At 35.4% G+C, this 17344-nt stretch overlaps 2 protein-coding genes across 3 annotated transcripts; both read left to right on the top strand.

The window, feature by feature from the left end:
• Window positions 1–1617: 1617 nt before the first annotated feature.
• On the top strand, window positions 1618–11184 carry LOC132172086 (phospholipase D zeta 1-like). The gene is made up of 20 exons (XM_059583526.1): window positions 1618–1827; window positions 2733–2834; window positions 2982–3097; window positions 3232–3373; window positions 3958–4119; window positions 4376–4549; window positions 4967–5209; window positions 5303–5419; window positions 6250–6389; window positions 6488–6637; window positions 6983–7139; window positions 7219–7746; window positions 8117–8227; window positions 8351–8497; window positions 8585–8782; window positions 9152–9253; window positions 9784–9915; window positions 10121–10186; window positions 10636–10697; window positions 10784–11184. Exons 1-20 carry the CDS (start codon window positions 1618–1620, stop codon window positions 11034–11036), a joined length of 3312 nt encoding a protein of 1103 aa, XP_059439509.1. The 3' UTR covers window positions 11037–11184.
• Window positions 11185–12299: 1115 nt separating this feature from the next.
• On the top strand, window positions 12300–16634 carry LOC132171451 (CST complex subunit TEN1). 2 transcript variants are annotated; one of them, XM_059582767.1, is made up of 4 exons: window positions 12300–12432; window positions 13699–13812; window positions 15973–16126; window positions 16246–16634. In XM_059582767.1, exons 2-4 carry the CDS (start codon window positions 13709–13711, stop codon window positions 16357–16359), a joined length of 372 nt encoding a protein of 123 aa, XP_059438750.1. In that variant the 5' UTR covers window positions 12300–12432; window positions 13699–13708; the 3' UTR covers window positions 16360–16634. The 2 variants fall into 2 exon arrangements, with proteins under 2 accessions (XP_059438750.1, XP_059438749.1); XM_059582766.1 differs by having other exon boundaries at window positions 13671–13812.
• The last annotated feature ends 710 nt before the right edge of the window (window positions 16635–17344 follow it).

The raw sequence follows: 17344 nt of genomic DNA, 5'->3' as shown, positions 1-17344 counted from the left end.
TAATTTAGACTAAATTTAATGTGTATTTTAAATATTTATAGACAATTGACACTATTTTATATGAGTTGGAAGATATTTCCACCCTACCAATTTGAAGAAAATTTCTGTCATTTCTTAAAAGTCTATTTAAGGAAAGGATTTGCCAACTAGGAACATCAAATGGGTAAATAGTGACAGTTGAGTTTGGTGGGTATTCGTTATTTTTAAAAATTTGTTTTACACGTCAAAACGTTGAACAGTTTTCAAACTTTTGAAAATGATTAATTAAGCTATAAGCTATAATTAGCATTAAAAAATAAAAAACAGCTTGAGCAGGTAGAATAGTAGCCTCTTTCTAGTCATTAGGTTTCGGACAGAGTTTTCCTCCAAATTGGGTTGGAGGAGCTTCCTTCAACACAGTCTATAAAAATGACAGGTGTACATTCTTAATCTGTTTGCACATTTTGCGTTTTCATTTTTAATTAAATTACCACTTATTTCAAAAGTTTAAACTAATATTTATTAAATTCATATTCCAAAAAAGTTCATGAAAAACAAAACCAGTGAGCTCAGGAGTGTTACAATCAATACTAATATCAAATCCCGCTTTCATTTTGGCCATAATTTGCCTTTCATTTTGGCCATAATTTGCATATTGTTATTTAAGACGCATTTCTGATCATCGTCATCAACCGCCTCCAGTCGTGAAATTTTTCCTATTATCATTTCAAAAGTCATAATCCTTTGACTTCATGGGTACAAAAACTTGCTTTAGCAAACGGGAACATAAATATTATGAGAAATATTCAATTAAAATCTTAATAATCACGTAAACCTCAGCCACCTTCCAACTTCTAACGTGTCCATTTCACAAACAGCTAGCTATTTTAGCCGTGCACGACAAAACATTCCACATGAGACAATCAATTTATCTATTTTTTTTTTTTTTCAAAATAATTTTGTTTCAATGACGGTTACAGCAAGCTCATGTCACAATCTTTAACCCTAACATAATTAGATTAATCTAATCTTAGACACATCATCACAAGCCCTTTGAAGCTCTTTTAGCATATTCTCAGTGGTAAGCACAAAAGAGTTGGATATTCTTTTGGTGATTCTGCAATGGGATATGCCACTGGCATTCCCCGGCCAATACAAGTCTGTGATACCATTCATCTACTGACCAAATTACCCTCATTTTACTTTTTTTATTCATCCTCTGCAAATTCTTCAAGAAAATAAAAATCCATAAAAAAACAGTAATTTAATTTGCTTCACCAAAAAAATTAACAAAAACCCACAGAACCTCCATTCAACCAAGTTTGATTGGTGCCACGAGGCACGAAGTAATGATGGTCTGGTTCCTAGGATACATGTCATCATCGTATGTAAGCAACATGGAAATCCCATGAGATTATCGGTAAACAAAAAACCTGAGAACCGGGAAGCTTGTACTTTCCGAAAAACTATAAAGACCGTTAATCGTTGTCTTTGAAAGCTTCCTCTTTTACCTCACAAAATCGAACTCTGTGTTGCTTAGAAGAAAGAATAAAATAAAAATAAATAAATAAATAGTCTCTCTCTCAAAGCACATGCCAAAGGTGAAGGATAATATTGGTTCGGTGAAAGCAGCTTGGGATGTCATTGGAGAGGCTTATTGCCGGAGGTGTGCCACCGTCGGAGGCTCCGGTGATGTCAAGGTCTCACTCATCCCGCCAATGTGGGGGGGAGCAGGTGTGGATCTTCGAGGAGTTGCCGACGGCCACGATCGAGTCGGTTTCACGGCCCGATACCGGAGATATCAGCCCCATGCTTCTGTCTTACACCATTGAGGTTCAATACAAGCAGGCATGCACCAACTCTCTCTGTCTCTCTCTCTGTTTGTTTCTCAATATCACTTGGTTTTATTTGCTGAATTGGTTTCTGGGTTTTATGTTGTTTTCTTGTTTTGGGATTCTAACATGAGGAGAAGTTTGAGTTTGTTATGTACAATAGTTGTCTGAGACATATTTTGAGTGTGGGGATTTTTTTTTTTTTTTTTTTTTTTTCTGTTTATCTACTTTTGGTATATTATATAGCAACCAAATGGATATCAATTGAATTTGAATTATGGGTTGTGTTTAGCTGCAACTGACTAATAACTAATGATGAATTAGGAGTATGACAATTTGTTTTCAAGATACATTTGGAGCCTCTTTGATCAAGTTAAGAACTCATGAGTTTTCTTTTCCTTCTTCTCTTTTTTCTCTGGCTCTGCTGTGCTTATTGTAATGAGCTGGCTGAGATTTAAATAATTTTGCTGTTCTCACTTTTTTTAGTTTTTATAATTTAGCTGCCAGAATCAGGTTCATTACTGACCTTAAGAACTTGGGGCAAAGCATTTTTGAGGGGAATAATTACATTTTAAAAAAATCCCAGAAAAAAGATAAATGCTGTTTAAATGAACAATTACTGTTTAATTATGTTTAAAGTAATGATTTTAATTGGAACTGGGGTGCTTATTATAGGATCATTTTGATTACGAGTTACAAATAGAAGAAATGGTCCAGTTAGGTATTATCACTGCAATTTTTTCCTTTCTGTTTGTTCATTTATTATGAGAAGTCTTAAGCATTTCAATCTTATTTATCATTGTCCTTAGAGCTCTTTAGTTTGATATTCTTTTGAGTTTTAAGACTCATTCAATATCGTGTCATGAGAATACATATAGCAGCTACAATGTGCAATTAATCATTGTATTCATATTGAAACAGTTCAAGTGGCGTTTACTGAAGAAAGCATCACAAGTTCTCTATTTACATTTCGCTTTGAAGAAACGTGCATTTATTGAGGAATTATATGGGAAACAAGAACAGGTTGGCCTATTATACATGACATGTCCTGGTCAATTTTTTTAACATTCATGGACCTGTAGGCTAGCCCAGTTTCGAACTTCTTGGTCTTCATTATTGTGTACATGTGATGATTATCATTTAACTTCTGATTGGAATTTTTTCTGAAAGGTTAAAGAATGGCTTCAAAGCTTAGGAATAGTGGATCAAACAGCAGTGGTGCAAGATGATGATGAACCTGATGATGGAGCTATTCCTTTACATTATGAAGGAAGTGTTAGAAACAGGTGAATGCTAATCCTATATTGTCCGTTCTGTTTAGTACTTGGAACTAATAAAGCACTTTCTACCATATTTGTTGTTCTTGCATCTCTTTTGGGGCCTTAAAAAGGAGATTTTTGGGATTTGGTTTATTATACAGAAATGTTCCATCAATTGCTGCTTTTCCAATAATTCGCCCAGCACTAGGAGGTCAGCAGTCCATTTCAGACAGAGCAAAGGTGGCAATGCAGGGCTATCTGAATCACTTTCTAGGAAACATGGATATTGTAAACTCCCGGGAGGTGAACATTTAATACTCTTTGCTGTTTCTACCTTAATGAAACTGATTTTTTTTTTTTTTTTGGTTTTAGATCCTTTTGAATAGTTCATTTAACTAATGGCCAGTCGTATTTAACTTCAAAGATTTTGGCATGGGCTTCACTGGTTCTTTTATATCACTAACAACAGCTGCATATACATGCTTGAGAACTGAAATTTACATTCAGGTCTTTCCAACATTACCCAATACCCATCACATCTTTTACCTGTGAATGTAAGATAGTTTCTTGAAAGTCTCATTCTAATTTTAGAGGAAAGTGAGTTCTGCGTATATCAATGTATCCTCTTCCAGGTTGTTTTCTGCGAATTTGACAATTATGCCTGCTTCTGCAGAAAGTCCAAAATATTGTTCTTGATAATCTATAGGAATGTGAATTTGGCAAGACCCCTTCTTCTTTGAGGTAGAGGGGGGTGATATGATTACACAAGAATCTTTTTAAACTTGATTCAGGGCAAACATTTTGACATTGCTTAATAAATACTGAAATGTATTGCAAATTGCCCATCAATCTTTTGTTACTGGCTACTTACACCATTTGTATTGTAGGTATGCAAATTTTTGGAGGTCTCCAAGTTGTCATTTTTACGCGAGTTTGGTTCAAAATTGAAAGAAGGTTATGTAATGGTGAAGCATCTACCAAGGGTTGATTCTGATGTGAAGTGTTGGGTGTTACGTTGGTCCAGTTGTTGCCAAAGCAATTGGGAAAAGGTCTGGTTGCTGAACCTTATCCCTTTATCACAATTTTCATTGTTTTAACTGGGCCATGGAATAACTCCCAGGACTGGAAAACTGTTAAATGCCCCAAAATTCTGTCTTGAAGCACCTTTTATTCATCTAAAGACTGGAAAATACCTAATGCTCAGGATGATGTTATGACTTTGATTCCTATGCAACCTGTATATGTCATCTCTGGTTACTTTGTAAACTGTAATTTTGTCATTATTCACACCTAATCTGCTTGCAGGTGTGGGCTGTTTTAAAACCTGGTTTCCTAGCCTTGCTGGATGATCCTTTTGACACGAAACTCTTGGACATAATTGTTTTTGATGTACTACCAGTCTCGAACAGAAAGGAGGGGTTAGAAGTATACTTAGCAAATCATATAAAGGAACATAATCCCTTACGTTATGCATTTAGGGTGAGTTAAACTGTTTTTGTCTTTACTTCTTCAACGCTTAAATATTATAATCATTATGTCATGTATGGGTTGAGGCTGTATCTGCTTTCCATTTACTACTTTGTAATGTTTTCATTCAGTCCAATGCAATTGCCTTCTGATAGTTCTGGTAATCTATATCCCAAGCCTTTGAACTTTCTTCTGCCAGAGAATTAGATGGTATAAGTAATTGAACCTGCAAGAGGCCAATTTCAAATTTATAAGATTGTGGCTTGATATATACTTTTATGTGTCATGATTTTTTTTTGGCTTAATTACTTCTTTAGAAGTGTCATAAACGATATGGAAATTTACTTCTTTTGATACCAGTAAGTCTAAATATATGATTTTTGTTTTTTCAATTTGATTCTAATGACAAAAATTTGGAAATGTTGAAAGGCCACTTGTGGAAATCGGAGCATAAAGTTGAGAACCACAAGTAGTGCCAAAGTTAAAGAATGGGTTACAGCAATCAACAATGCTGGTCTAAAATCTCAAGAGAGTTGGTGCCATCCTCAACGTTTTGATTCCTATGCTCCCCAAAGAGGTTTGATAGAAGATGGAAGCCAGGCTCAATGGTTTATAGATGGGGAAGCAGCCTTTGAAGTAATTGCTTCTTCAATAGAGAATGCAAAATCAGAGGTTTATTTTGTTCTTTTCTGTATTAACTCATAATATATACAATTCATGCCAGTGTCTATTCCTTTTGACTGAAAGACTGAAAATTGTATGCAGATATTCATTACTGGGTGGTGGCTTTGCCCAGAACTGTATTTAAGACGTCCTTTTCATAGTCATCCTTCCTCTCAGCTTGATGCATTACTAGAAGCAAAAGCTAAGCTAGGGGTCCAGGTGCAAAAACATATGATTCTTTCTCATTCTTGATAAATGTACTATTTTGGCTTTGGGGTGTTTTTTTATGTCTTTGTCTACCTTTAGAACCTCGACGAATTACTTGGTTCTTTTCTTTTCTTTGGTTATTACATATAATTTTGACATACTCTCATATAAAGTGTAGAAATTGTTTATAGAATGAATTAATATAGATTGTATCACATTGCTCATAAAGTTATAATCAATATAAACTGTAATTTGTAGCAGGGTTTGGAATCATGCTGTAGTTGTATGATCAGAAATGGCACTTTATTAGACTTGAAAAGCAGCATCTCAGCTTGCTCGTGTGATGAAACTCATAGACGAAAAAAAAAATTGTTCTTGAAAGAGAGTTTTAGACCTTATTTTTTATCATGTTGTTGAGTTTTTATTTCTTGTAGGACAAATACTGTGAATGAGAAGGTTTTGGCATCAGTCTATCTGTTTAAAAGAAAATAGTATCTGGCTCAATTGCCAGTCTTACTATGTATGAATGGCATTAGAATGAACTGCTCTTTGTGCAGTCATCTATTCTCATCATTTAGTGCACTTCTATGATATAGACTGATTTTCATTATTGCAACTCTGACTTGGCTGCTTCGAGGGTCTGGGTCAGATATCATCCTTCTGATTCAACTTGAAGCTCACCACCAATGCTTAACCTCCTCTTCTTTTGCTCAGTTCATCCTGTTTTCCCTTTTCATTTCATATTTTTGTTATTGTTCTCTTCCTACTTCTGAAATAAATTCTGCGTGCTTTCTTTGGATTTGAGCATAATTTAGATTTAACTTTAATCTAATGATATGCAGATTTACATTCTTCTTTACAAGGAGGTATCTCTTGCTTTAAAAATCAACAGTATGTACAGTAAGAAAAGGCTCCTTGACATTCATGAGAATGTAAGGGTTTTGCGATATCCTGACCATATATCCACTGGAGTTTATTATTGGTATGAAGTTTGTGGATTGAACTCATTCGGCATTCTTATTGACAGCTATGGATATATTTTGGATACTAAGCAATTACTATTAACTTGGTTTCTTACAGGTCACACCATGAAAAACTTGTTATTGTTGACTCTAAGATTTGCTTTATTGGAGGATTAGATTTATGCTTTGGACGTTATGACACAACTGAACACAGAGTGGGCGATTGCCCTCCTGTCATATGGCCTGGAAAGGACTACTATAATCCAAGGTATGATTTAGAACATTTTGCAGACAATGAAGCAGATATGAGTTTTGGTTTAGAAGTTTATGCTAACTATACTTCTCTGTTAGATGTTTATGGTACAAATATCATGCATTTAGCTTTTTTCATATATAACACACGTCTTCGGAACTTGTAGAGTGATATACTTAACTCTCAACATGTGGAGTTTGCTGGAAAAATTTTAGTAACTCTTGAAAACTAGTGTTGGGAGCAAACTTTGTGTTATTCATTAATCTAAAATAATTGTAAGCAGCTATAAATTTTGGTCAGTAATTACTAATTTGTGATATTAATAGTTTTTATTTTTCCTTTCTCTTTTTTTGTGTGTAGGGAATCTGAACCAAATTCTTGGGAAGACACAATGAGAGATGAATTGGATCGTAGAAAATATCCCCGTATGCCATGGCATGATGTTCATTGTGCTCTTTGGGGGCCACCCTGTCGTGACGTTGCTAGGCACTTTGTCCAGCGCTGGAACCATGCTAAGGTTAATCTTTACTTACTTGATATATTTTTTCTATGTGTCAAAGTAATTCTTTATATAACATAATGAAACATTTATTCAGAGAAACAAAGCTCCAAATGAACAAAAAATTCCACTGCTTATGCCTCACCACCTCATGGTCCTTCCTCATTACATGGGAAGAAGCCAAGATATAGATATTAAACACAACAACTCAGATGAAAACCAGAAAAGCATTAGCAGACAGGATTCTTTTTCGTCACTATCACCTTCGGAAGATATCCCATTGCTTTTGCCTCTGGAAGCTGATGGAGTAGCGGCTTCGAATGTAGGCTCAAAGTTGAACGGCCTGCATATGAATCACAATCTTCTTGATCAGCCAACTGGGGTCAATGGAAGTTTCTCATCCACATTCCAAGAGCCAGAAGTTAAAGCCTCAGCTGCTGATACACAGATTAAAGGCTTTGTAAATGACCTTGACTCTATGGATCTTCAGAGTGAAATGGATTCAAATGCGGTTGCAGAGTGTGACATGAAAACTTCAGATGAGTGGTGGGAAACTCCCAAGGAAGGCAATCATGCTGTTGCAGGGAACGACTGTGTTGGTCCGCGTACTGCATGCCGTGTTCAGGTTAGCTATACCTCATGGAGTCTATAACCATAACATGAATTTTGTTTGAGGAAGTAGGAGACAATATTTCGTGAATAGTCTTAGCCATCCACATCTGCTAGCACCAAGCATATATATTTTCTTCATACAGACTCCTGAAATATAAATCCTGTTTCCTATCAAGATTAACATTGTTAATGCAAGGTTATACGGTATTATATGTGTTGCACTAACCTAGCATTTGTACCACCATTGAAATCTCAAAACCCTTTAAGCTGGAAAGGGGACCAGCTCATGTGTATTGTTATTCCCTACTTCCATCCTGATGTATCTCAATTTCTCTTTTTAATGTTTCATCTTCTGCCTTCTTGAATGAATATGTGGTGTATAGGTTATCAGAAGTGTCAGCCAGTGGTCTGTTGGAACAAGTCAAATTGAAGGAAGCATTCATAGTGCTTATTGTTCTCTCATTAAGGATGCAAAGCATTTTATCTACATAGAGGTAACAAAAGTTTGTCAAACTAACTCTGATTTCTTATAGATGAGTTTAAAAAGGTAGTCTGTGAATCATTTTGATTGTCTTTTGGCCAGCATCTCACTCTCTTTATTCTTTGCTTGCCTCCAGAATCAATTTTTCATATCGGGGCTTAAAGGAGATGAGACAATACAAAACCGTGTCCTAGAAGCTTTATACCGTCGTATTTTGAAAGCACACAAAGAACAGAAGTGTTTCAGGGTCATTGTTGTCTTGCCACTCTTACCTGGCTTCCAGGTACTCGTACTTGGTTTTATTTCCAAACAATTGGACAATAAGTTTAGATACCTAAGCCTTTACTTCTGTTGTGAACTTTTATTACAGGGAGGTCTGGATGATGGTGGTGCAGCAACTGTTAGAGCCTTAACGCATTGGCAGTATCGTACTATTTCTAGAGAAAAGCACTCAATACTGCATAAACTTAACGTTATTCTTGGTCCTAAAACCCATGATTATATTTCTTTCTATGGCCTGAGATCCTACGGTAGACTTTTTGATGATGGTCCTGTGGCTACCAGTCAGGTAATGCCAAGCACTACATGCCTCCATTTTATGCAGCCTTTTGTGTCCCAGATAGAATTTTTGGCTTTATATATGTTGCTTTTGAAGTCCTACATGCACCATGTGTGACATAGAGCCTCTTCGTAATTGATTCCATTGCCTCCCACAGTTAAGTACTGTATAATTGCAACTCCTCCATACTCTGCCCCTATGAACCTCATAATGGGTTGAGGTGTTGTCTCTTCCCAAACCTGTGCCTCTATACTCGACAAATAAAGCTCAGATTAATGCATGCACGAAAGAAGATTGTTTTTTCACTTTTTATTAAACAGTAATAGTTCTCATGAATATTTAGCTTTTTTCTCATTGCAAATTCTCACTTTTATGCAGGTTTATGTGCACAGCAAATTAATGATTATTGATGACCACATTGCTTTGATTGGTTCATCCAACATAAATGATAGGAGTTTGCTAGGATCAAGAGACTCTGAGGTATCATTTCTACTTTAGCTGAAGGGCTACCTTTTTGAGCATATAAAAGAGTTCAAATTCAGAATGCATTTACTGAAGTTGTTCTTGGTGATCTAAGCCAAGAATATAAGCTGTTCTCCACCAGATTTAGAAAATGCCAGAGAACTGTTATGCTTCACTTATCCGTTACCATATGCACAGATGGAAGGAAAAGGCTTCTCCTAGCATCTGTGTTTGGTTTAATGTCTCCACGAGTTAGGTCACTTTCTCTTGGAACATTCAGCCAGACAACTATAGTTTTGCCTCATTTCTTGGAAAAAAATTAGGAAAATAAGATATCCTCTTAGTAGCATAATTCAAATAATGCTAATGGGGAGATTGTTTGTTAGCTACAATTTCGAGAAAATAATGATTTAAATAGACTATAAAACAAACAAGAGTTCAACTCTCATGAATCTATATTTATGAAGGTGTTGTTCTACTCCCTTTCTCATTTTCTCAGAAAGAAAAGACAGAAAAAAATATATTTGACTCTAACATTTCTGTTTCAGATTGGGGTAGTAATTGAAGATAAAGACTTTCTTGATTCATCTATGAATGGAGAGCCTTGGCAGGCTGGAAAATTTTCTTATACTCTTCGGTGCTCCCTGTGGTCTGAGCACCTTGGTTTATCTGCAGGAGAGGTTAGTAACATTAACCAAACATGGATGTTTCTGTACTCCCTACCCTCCACAAAACTTCAGAGGCGATATTTTAGGCCTGCTGCTGGATTAAATTCTTTATCCCTTACATATAAACTCCATCATTATATGTAGTTCACATAGATAGTCATCAGTTAACTGGTGACCTTATATGCTGCACTGACACTCTATCTTTTAATTTCTTCAGATCAATCAAATTAGTGATCCTGTAACAGACTCAACATACAAAGATCTGTGGTTAGCAACTGCAAAGGTGAGATTAGCCAGATTTTGAGAAAATGTTCTGTTAGTTTCAATTGGGTGTGTGTGTATTACCATCTAATATAACATTAATGCTGGTGGGCCTCTATGCTTCCATAATCATATTCATATACAACACGAACATGCATGCAGGCAAACATGCACATCTACATAGAGGATGTAAAATGTTTTTGGAAGAATGTGGCCTTGACATGTGGTTTTTCTAAAAATATTCAGATTATCTATAGAATAAAATCAGTTTTCTGCGTATTATCATTCGAGTTAGGAGATTTCAGTATAGTTTGTAATGTAGGATATGTTAGTGATATCTGCATCTTAAGAAATCTGTGTGGAAAACTGAGCAGTCTCAGTCATTTCTTTATCTTTCATCAGTTTTCACTGATATATAGTTTACCCTTTTGCATCACCTGTACTAAATTAACATGCTACAATATGTGACAGAAAAATTCCATTATCTACCAAGATGCCTTTGCTTGCATTCCCAACGATCGCATACACTCTCGGTAAGATACTACCATGACTGTGCTCTCCTTTTTGCTGCACTTGCGGCTCAATCTCTCACCTTGCGTAATGTTGCTGTTGCACACAGAGCTGCTCTCAGGCAAAGCATGGCCCATTGGAAGGAGAAACTTGGCCACACCACCATTGATTTAGGAATAGCCCCTGAGAAGCTAGAATCCTCTGAGAATGGAGAAGTCAAGGAAATAGATCCAATGGAGAGATTGAAGTCTATTAGGGGACATCTTGTTTCCTTCCCTTTAGAGTTTATGTGTGAAGAAAACAATATGAGACCAGTATTCAACGAGAGTGAGTTTTATGCAGCTCCTCAAGTATTTCACTAAGGAGGTAGAGAAATCATAGGTAGATATGATATATGAGAGATCCATTGTTTTACCCCCAATTGTAGATAATCCCATTGTGAGAAAGAGAGAACGGGAATCCATTAGCAGAAAGTTCACTCACAATATTTACTTAGAGTAACGTTATTTAATAGATTACTATACGACTATCATACAACCGAAATGATGTGGCAATGAAAATCAACCTTTATTTATTTTATTTTTTACAATGGTTGATTTTCACTGTTATATCATCAAGTTGTATGGTCGTCGTATAACAGTCTATTAAATAGTATTAATCATTTATTTATAGATATTTATTGGGTAAAATTTCTGAATGTCGCATTGACCTTCATATCTCTCCGTACAGCTAATACTAGTAGTTGATAAATGTATATACATTTTGTTTTCATTTATTAAAGAGTACTGTCCATGCTCATTGTAATATGTATAGCTTTATTATGTCCTTGAGCTGGATTTGTGAATGGTCCCTATTTTGGCTTTCAATCTATATAATAGCTTTCCCACATTAAAGCCCATATAATGATATGTTCTTGAATTTGTACTGGTTTCTACTCATGAGAAGATTCTCATTATTATTTTTGAATGTGGGGAACATTCTGTTGTTGATACTTGAACCTAAGTATAATAATTAAGAACTTAAGATTCAAATTAAATGAACTTCCATGCAAATTAAGTGCTAAAAGAGATGGGGATGTATGTAGTAAACAATGCGATTAACTCAACTATATTGATGAATGCCAAAATAATTGATTTGTAATTGTACTGAGAATTTAAAAATGTATTTGGTATTACGATTTCGCATAACAAGAGTTTAATTTTAAATTAAATCTCAGAAAACATATTGTAAACTACAAAAATAATAACGTAACATATCGTGTTTTGAAATTAAAATAATAATTTGAAAACATAACGTGTTTTCAAATTACAAATAAGAGACGTTTTTTTAAAACGCACGATTTTACAGTTAAACTGCAATTTTGAATTATAAAAAGCTAAACGGGGATGGTTCCATGACAAACACTTTTACTTTTTTTCACATTAATCAAATCTTGTTACAATTCCGAGCCACCTAGACCAAATGGCCATTCCCAAACAAGCCCTATAATTCCATAACATGACAATCTTCTCTAGCATTGAGAATCAAAGGCAACGTGTTACGTAAGACTAGTCTATTGTTGAAACGTCAAAACATATATTATGAACGCGTGTCAATTATAGACGGCAAATGCATTACTCCTTTTACATACACGAGTGCACCATCCTCCACCTTTGTTTTCCCTCTATACTGTTCCTGTTTCCTCGCCTTCTCTTACTGCAGCTTTTCTGACTGACACTAAGAAAGTAAACCCTCCAGCTTCGAATCTACAGAGACAAGGTACTGAGCGAACTTTTCATTTTGCTTTGTCTAATTAGGATTTTAGTATATGGGTATTTGGGTTTTGTTAATTTTATGTCCTCGATTTGCATTTCATGGTATTCTGAATTGGGTGGTTGGTTTGAGGAAAAATAAGTGCTTTATGATTAGTGTTTGGTCTGATGTGTTTCTTCAAAATATGGGTTTGAAGCTAAGAGGTTGTTGGTTGAGTTTGTTTCGTTGATTTTACGTGCACATGTTTCTGCATTTTATACTTTTTTTTGGATTGGGTTCTTTATGACTTGCATTTTTGCTGTAGGCCATTGTTGTTATGTGCATTTTACAACTTTGAGATGATTGGTCTGAGTACAGTCTGTGTGCAGCTTGAAATGTACTATTGTAGGGCTCGGTTTTAATTGAAAGAAAAAGATGATTTGATGTTTTAGGACCGAGGAAGAGACGGGAAAAGAAAGCGAAATTTTGAACCTTACTTTTAATTTTCGAAAAAAGAAAGAAAGAAAAGGGAAGATAGGACTCCACTGAGTTAAATTGTTTTGTATGGCATGAGAATAGGTGTAGATTGTTGTGTCCATGAATCATAATTAATAAATAATCTAAGAGTTAAAACTTTTTCTTTCTTTCTTTTGCCTACATTTTCTCAGCTGCCGAATAGAGTTGTATTTGGGCTTTAGCTTTGCTGTTTAAGTATTTCTATAATTGAGTTGGGGGAGATGAAACAGGAATACTCTTACTTATATGTTTGTTTGGAAAACTAGAAGCCTATTCTTGAAAATAGATGAAGATTTTTTTTTTTTTTTTTTTTTTTTTGGGAATCAGAAGATAATACTCCCAGACTTCAGGGTGAGTGAAGAAAGGTGCTTGACTACATTAACATGACTTTGAGATTAAGAGCTCAATAGGTGTCACTGTACACAAGCTATGAATTTGAACTGTATGGTTGTACAGATTAGAGTTTCTCGCAGGCCATTTTATGTTAATGTACTGAACTTTTCATTGGAAGTACAATAAGAGATAGATGCTCAAATCTGATCCACAATGCTTAATTATTCTGAAGTTTTTTTTTTTTCATAAGAATATTAGCTATGTTTTCCTCTCATGAACCTTAATTCAATTTTAAATGAGCTTCTCCATAAGTTTAAAATGAACGATGTAAATGTGACTGCTAACATGTGATATTATAATTATTGTGTACCTACGTATTTCTTGAGTGTGCATCTCTCTCTCTCTCTCTCTTGCAGGGAGGATTTAATGCTTTTTTAACTAAAGGTTTGGCTTAATGGCGTCATCTGCAATAAAATCTGGGGCATTAGTGTCACTAGAAGAGATACACCCATCTTCTCCATTCTTCAAGCAAGGGGCATCACTTAGAGTTACTGGAAAGTAAGACTTCTGCCTGTCCAATGCTAAATTGGTGGTCATATATGTCATTTGCTTGAATTTTAATGTGTATCTTCTTCCTGTTGTATATCTTTTTCCAAGTTTCTTTAACATCAGTGGCAGGATCCACCTGAGGGATTATTTGGGCCTCCAAATTCAGAGGATTATTGGTTTAAGGCTTACAAACTTAAAAACATGACGTTCTTCTACTGTTATTTTTATTGAATTTGAGAGATGATGGTAGATTAGGGTAATAGAAGTTCTCGATGAAGGTTGTTGGCAATATTGGTTCATGGGAAATTGTACATCAATAAAGGAGGTTCTGACAAAGGTGGTGGGGTTGGTGGCAGTGATGTAATATAATTTTTTTTTTTTTTAAAAAAAAAAGGTGAGATGGGACTAGAGTGGTGATGTATACTTTGGAGGGATGTTGGTGGTGGCACTGGAGGTGGTGATGATGTTGGTGATAGTGTTAATGGTTTAATTATTGGTGTAAGAAATGGAGTGAGGGAGAATTGGACTTTGGAAAAGTGGCCTAGGAGATTTTCTTGTGCAAACATGGTGGCAGTGGACTTGGTAGTCATGGCATGGTGGTAGTTGGATGATGGTGTGACAGTGATGGAAGAGATAGTATGGCGGCAGCATCAGCATAGTAAAGGAGGTGGTGGTGGTGGTGATAGAGCTGACAATTAGTAAATTGCTTGAGGAGCTGAATAAAAAAAGAGTGTGATTGCAAAGAATTAGATGGCACCACGATTTTTAAATTAGCCAGTTAGGCCGTCATTTTTAGTGGAAAAAAGGGGTCTACATGGAATAGTTTATTATATGTTTATGAAGCAAAGGATTTGGTTGAAAATATTTGCTAGTAACCATCAAAAGACTGTCTAGAAAGTTTAGTTGTGGGGGCTTAGTAGCTCTGGGAAAAGTGCCTTACTGGTCAGCATCTGGTTGGAGGGTAACAAGAGGATCTTTTTGGCAAAGTGAAGTCGCTGGGAAAGATCAACATAAGCTTTCTCAAGGCATTATTTGATTGGGTCTTGATCAAAATGGGGTTCCGTAAGGCATTATTCAAGGTCTGATGGGTTGGACTCTCTTTGATACTTTTGGATAAACTCTTGACTTATGTAAAAGTAAAAAGATAGGCAATATTTCTAGGATCTTCATACAACTATGATTCTAGTATGTCTGGGTTCTAACTTTAGCTTTTTTGCCCCAAGGGAACAACAGGTATGATCATAACTCAGAGTCTGCAAAAGAGATTTGACTCATAGTCTTTGGCATGTAATTTTTAGTTGTGTAATATTTATATTAGATTTCTACCTGGAGGGAAAGTTTTAATATTTATTTTTATTTTTATTTTATATATATATAAGTAATTTTTCACCCCATGTGGAAGAGTAAGGTGAGATTCGAACTAGTGAGACTTTCATGTCATGAGGCATGGTTCCCAACTGATTGAGACCCTTGGGGTAGGAAAGTTTGGTCATTATCATTCTTATGTTAAATTTGATTCTCTAAACTAGTGCATTGGGGTTTTTTTAAAACTATCCAATAGAATATACTGAAGAAGGATATCATCACAGCCCAATAGCGCTTACTGTTAAGCCCACCTGAGTATTTAATGCGAGATTAGCAAACCACCTGGTACAATTGGCATCTCATTGTCTTAGATCTTATTCCTGAAGGCTGAAGGGATCTTATTTTAAAGTTTTCTTTTGCTTTGCAGGTCCTTGTCACTAATATCGTTTATAGTACCGTGATTGTAAAGTATTTAGATAAAAGAAATCAAAAACATTTTTCTCAGCATGGTTACATGAAAGCTTAAGAACTCATTTCCATCCAATCAGTTTTAGGGAAATATCTTGGTCTTTGCCAAGAAATTGTGGAGCTCTTTCATTTCCATGTGCCTACATATAATGGTTATTCCATTATTGATGCAAATCTCTTGTTTATATATAAGATTCAAATCCTAACTGATCTTATAATTGGGAAAGGTCAACAGATTTAAATAATCCTGTAATGCCTTGCACAATTATGCATTGTTTCTGCTGGAATAGGAGGCTGGATGATTGCAGCACTTATATTTTATTATCTTCATTGTTAATATCTTACAAGCAGAATACAATATCAATGAAGAGCTTATTATATCTTGTTCCCCAACAGACTACAAGAGTATTCTGTTGAGACAGCTATAGCCATAGTTATTGATGGAAATGCCAACCTGAAGATCAACACTCAGCATCTGAGGGATCTTAGCTTTCGAGTCGGTTCCGTCTACCAATTCATCGGCGAACTCCTTATCCAACCTGATAATGAGGTGGGATGCTGGCACCATTGGTTCAAGGCTTATAGCATCTCTCTCTCGCTCTCTCATACACATACATTGATATGTACGAATATTAAGATAATAATCTCTGGCTTGCCATTTCATTTCAGGCAATATTGCAGGCACGTGTGGGTAGGAATGTGGATGGAATTGATCTAAATCTCTACCATCAGTCCCTGCAGCTGTTGAGACAATTTCAAGCTGATCACTTGAGTACCCCTTGATCCAGTTTTGTCAACTCTGAAGCTTAGTTTTTGTCACTACCATTCCATTGTTCTGACACAGTGACAAGGGAATTTTCTTTAGTTTTTATTTCCCCTGTTTCTTTGTTAATGAAGTTAGGAAGCATTGGAAAAACTAAAACCTTTCCATTGGGTTGCTTGAAGTTTTCCTTCTGAAAAAAAAAAGGTCCGAGTTAGAAAAAAGCAATGTGGCCCAATGTTCTACAAATTGAGGGAGTGAATTGAAATTGCCTCATTACTCATGGAGTTATTTTGTATTTTTTTCTAAAAATTGGTCTCATACGCCAAGAGGGCACGTTAACACAAGACTTCGACCAGTGACCACCGCATAACAATCTATTTGGTTTTGCGATTTCAAAAAATGCAATTTGAGAAATAACAATTCTAAAGCGTACGATTTGAAAACATGATTTTTAAAAACGTAGTTATGTGTTTGATAAAATTATAGTTTAGCCTTTAAAATTGCGCATCTTAAAAAATGCACCCTTTGCCTACATTTTTCTATGTTTTTAAATCGCTATTTTTTTAAAAACACACTTCCAAAATGAAATACTTTTTTCACAATTTTATTTTGATATGTACTTTTAACCTGCAAAAGTGCAGGGCCAAACGGCCTATACATGTAGCACAAAAGTTGTGGAGCATAAATGAACAGATGAACCAATAAAAATCTCTGTATTTATTATTGCTGATTGCCAATGTTCATTAGTTGCAGTATTCTTGCTCAAAATTGATAGATTTTTAAGAGTGATGACTCAGCTAATTGAGATTTGTACACCTTATTTATATAGGATTAGGAGTTATCTTCCAAGTGGTATTCCTTTGTGGCTGATAAGCAAGAGTATGTAATAGGAAGACTCTATAAGATTTTATATAAATAAATAAAGCTTGCTTAGGTTCTTTATCATATCCACACTTTAGAAGACTCTATTCTCATATTGATTAGAGAATAATAATAAATTTGCTC

This window comes from Corylus avellana, chromosome ca2, assembly GCF_901000735.1.
Source record: "Corylus avellana chromosome ca2, CavTom2PMs-1.0".
NCBI lineage: Eukaryota > Viridiplantae > Streptophyta > Magnoliopsida > Fagales > Betulaceae > Corylus > Corylus avellana.
Note: the sequence above shows the minus strand (reverse complement) of the source record. Positions and strands in the feature narration are given on the sequence as shown.

What these genes read in the sequence shown, in the direction of transcription:
- LOC132172086 (XM_059583526.1), top strand. Translation starts at nt 1,618, where the DNA reads ATGTCATTGGAGAGGCTTATTGCCGGAGGTGTGCCACCGTCGGAGGCT. An exon ending in GCCAAAGCAATTGGGAAAAG is followed by an intron (nt 4,120 to 4,375) that starts GTCTGGTTGCTG and finishes ATCTGCTTGCAG; the next exon opens with GTGTGGGCTGTTTTAAAACC. An exon ending in TCCACTGGAGTTTATTATTG is followed by an intron (nt 6,390 to 6,487) that starts GTATGAAGTTTG and finishes GGTTTCTTACAG; the next exon opens with GTCACACCATGAAAAACTTG.
- LOC132171451 (XM_059582767.1), top strand. Translation starts at nt 13,709, where the DNA reads ATGGCGTCATCTGCAATAAAATCTGGGGCATTAGTGTCACTAGAAGAG. An exon ending in TCACTTAGAGTTACTGGAAA is followed by an intron (nt 13,813 to 15,972) that starts GTAAGACTTCTG and finishes GTTCCCCAACAG; the next exon opens with ACTACAAGAGTATTCTGTTG. An exon ending in TTATCCAACCTGATAATGAG is followed by an intron (nt 16,127 to 16,245) that starts GTGGGATGCTGG and finishes ATTTCATTTCAG; the next exon opens with GCAATATTGCAGGCACGTGT.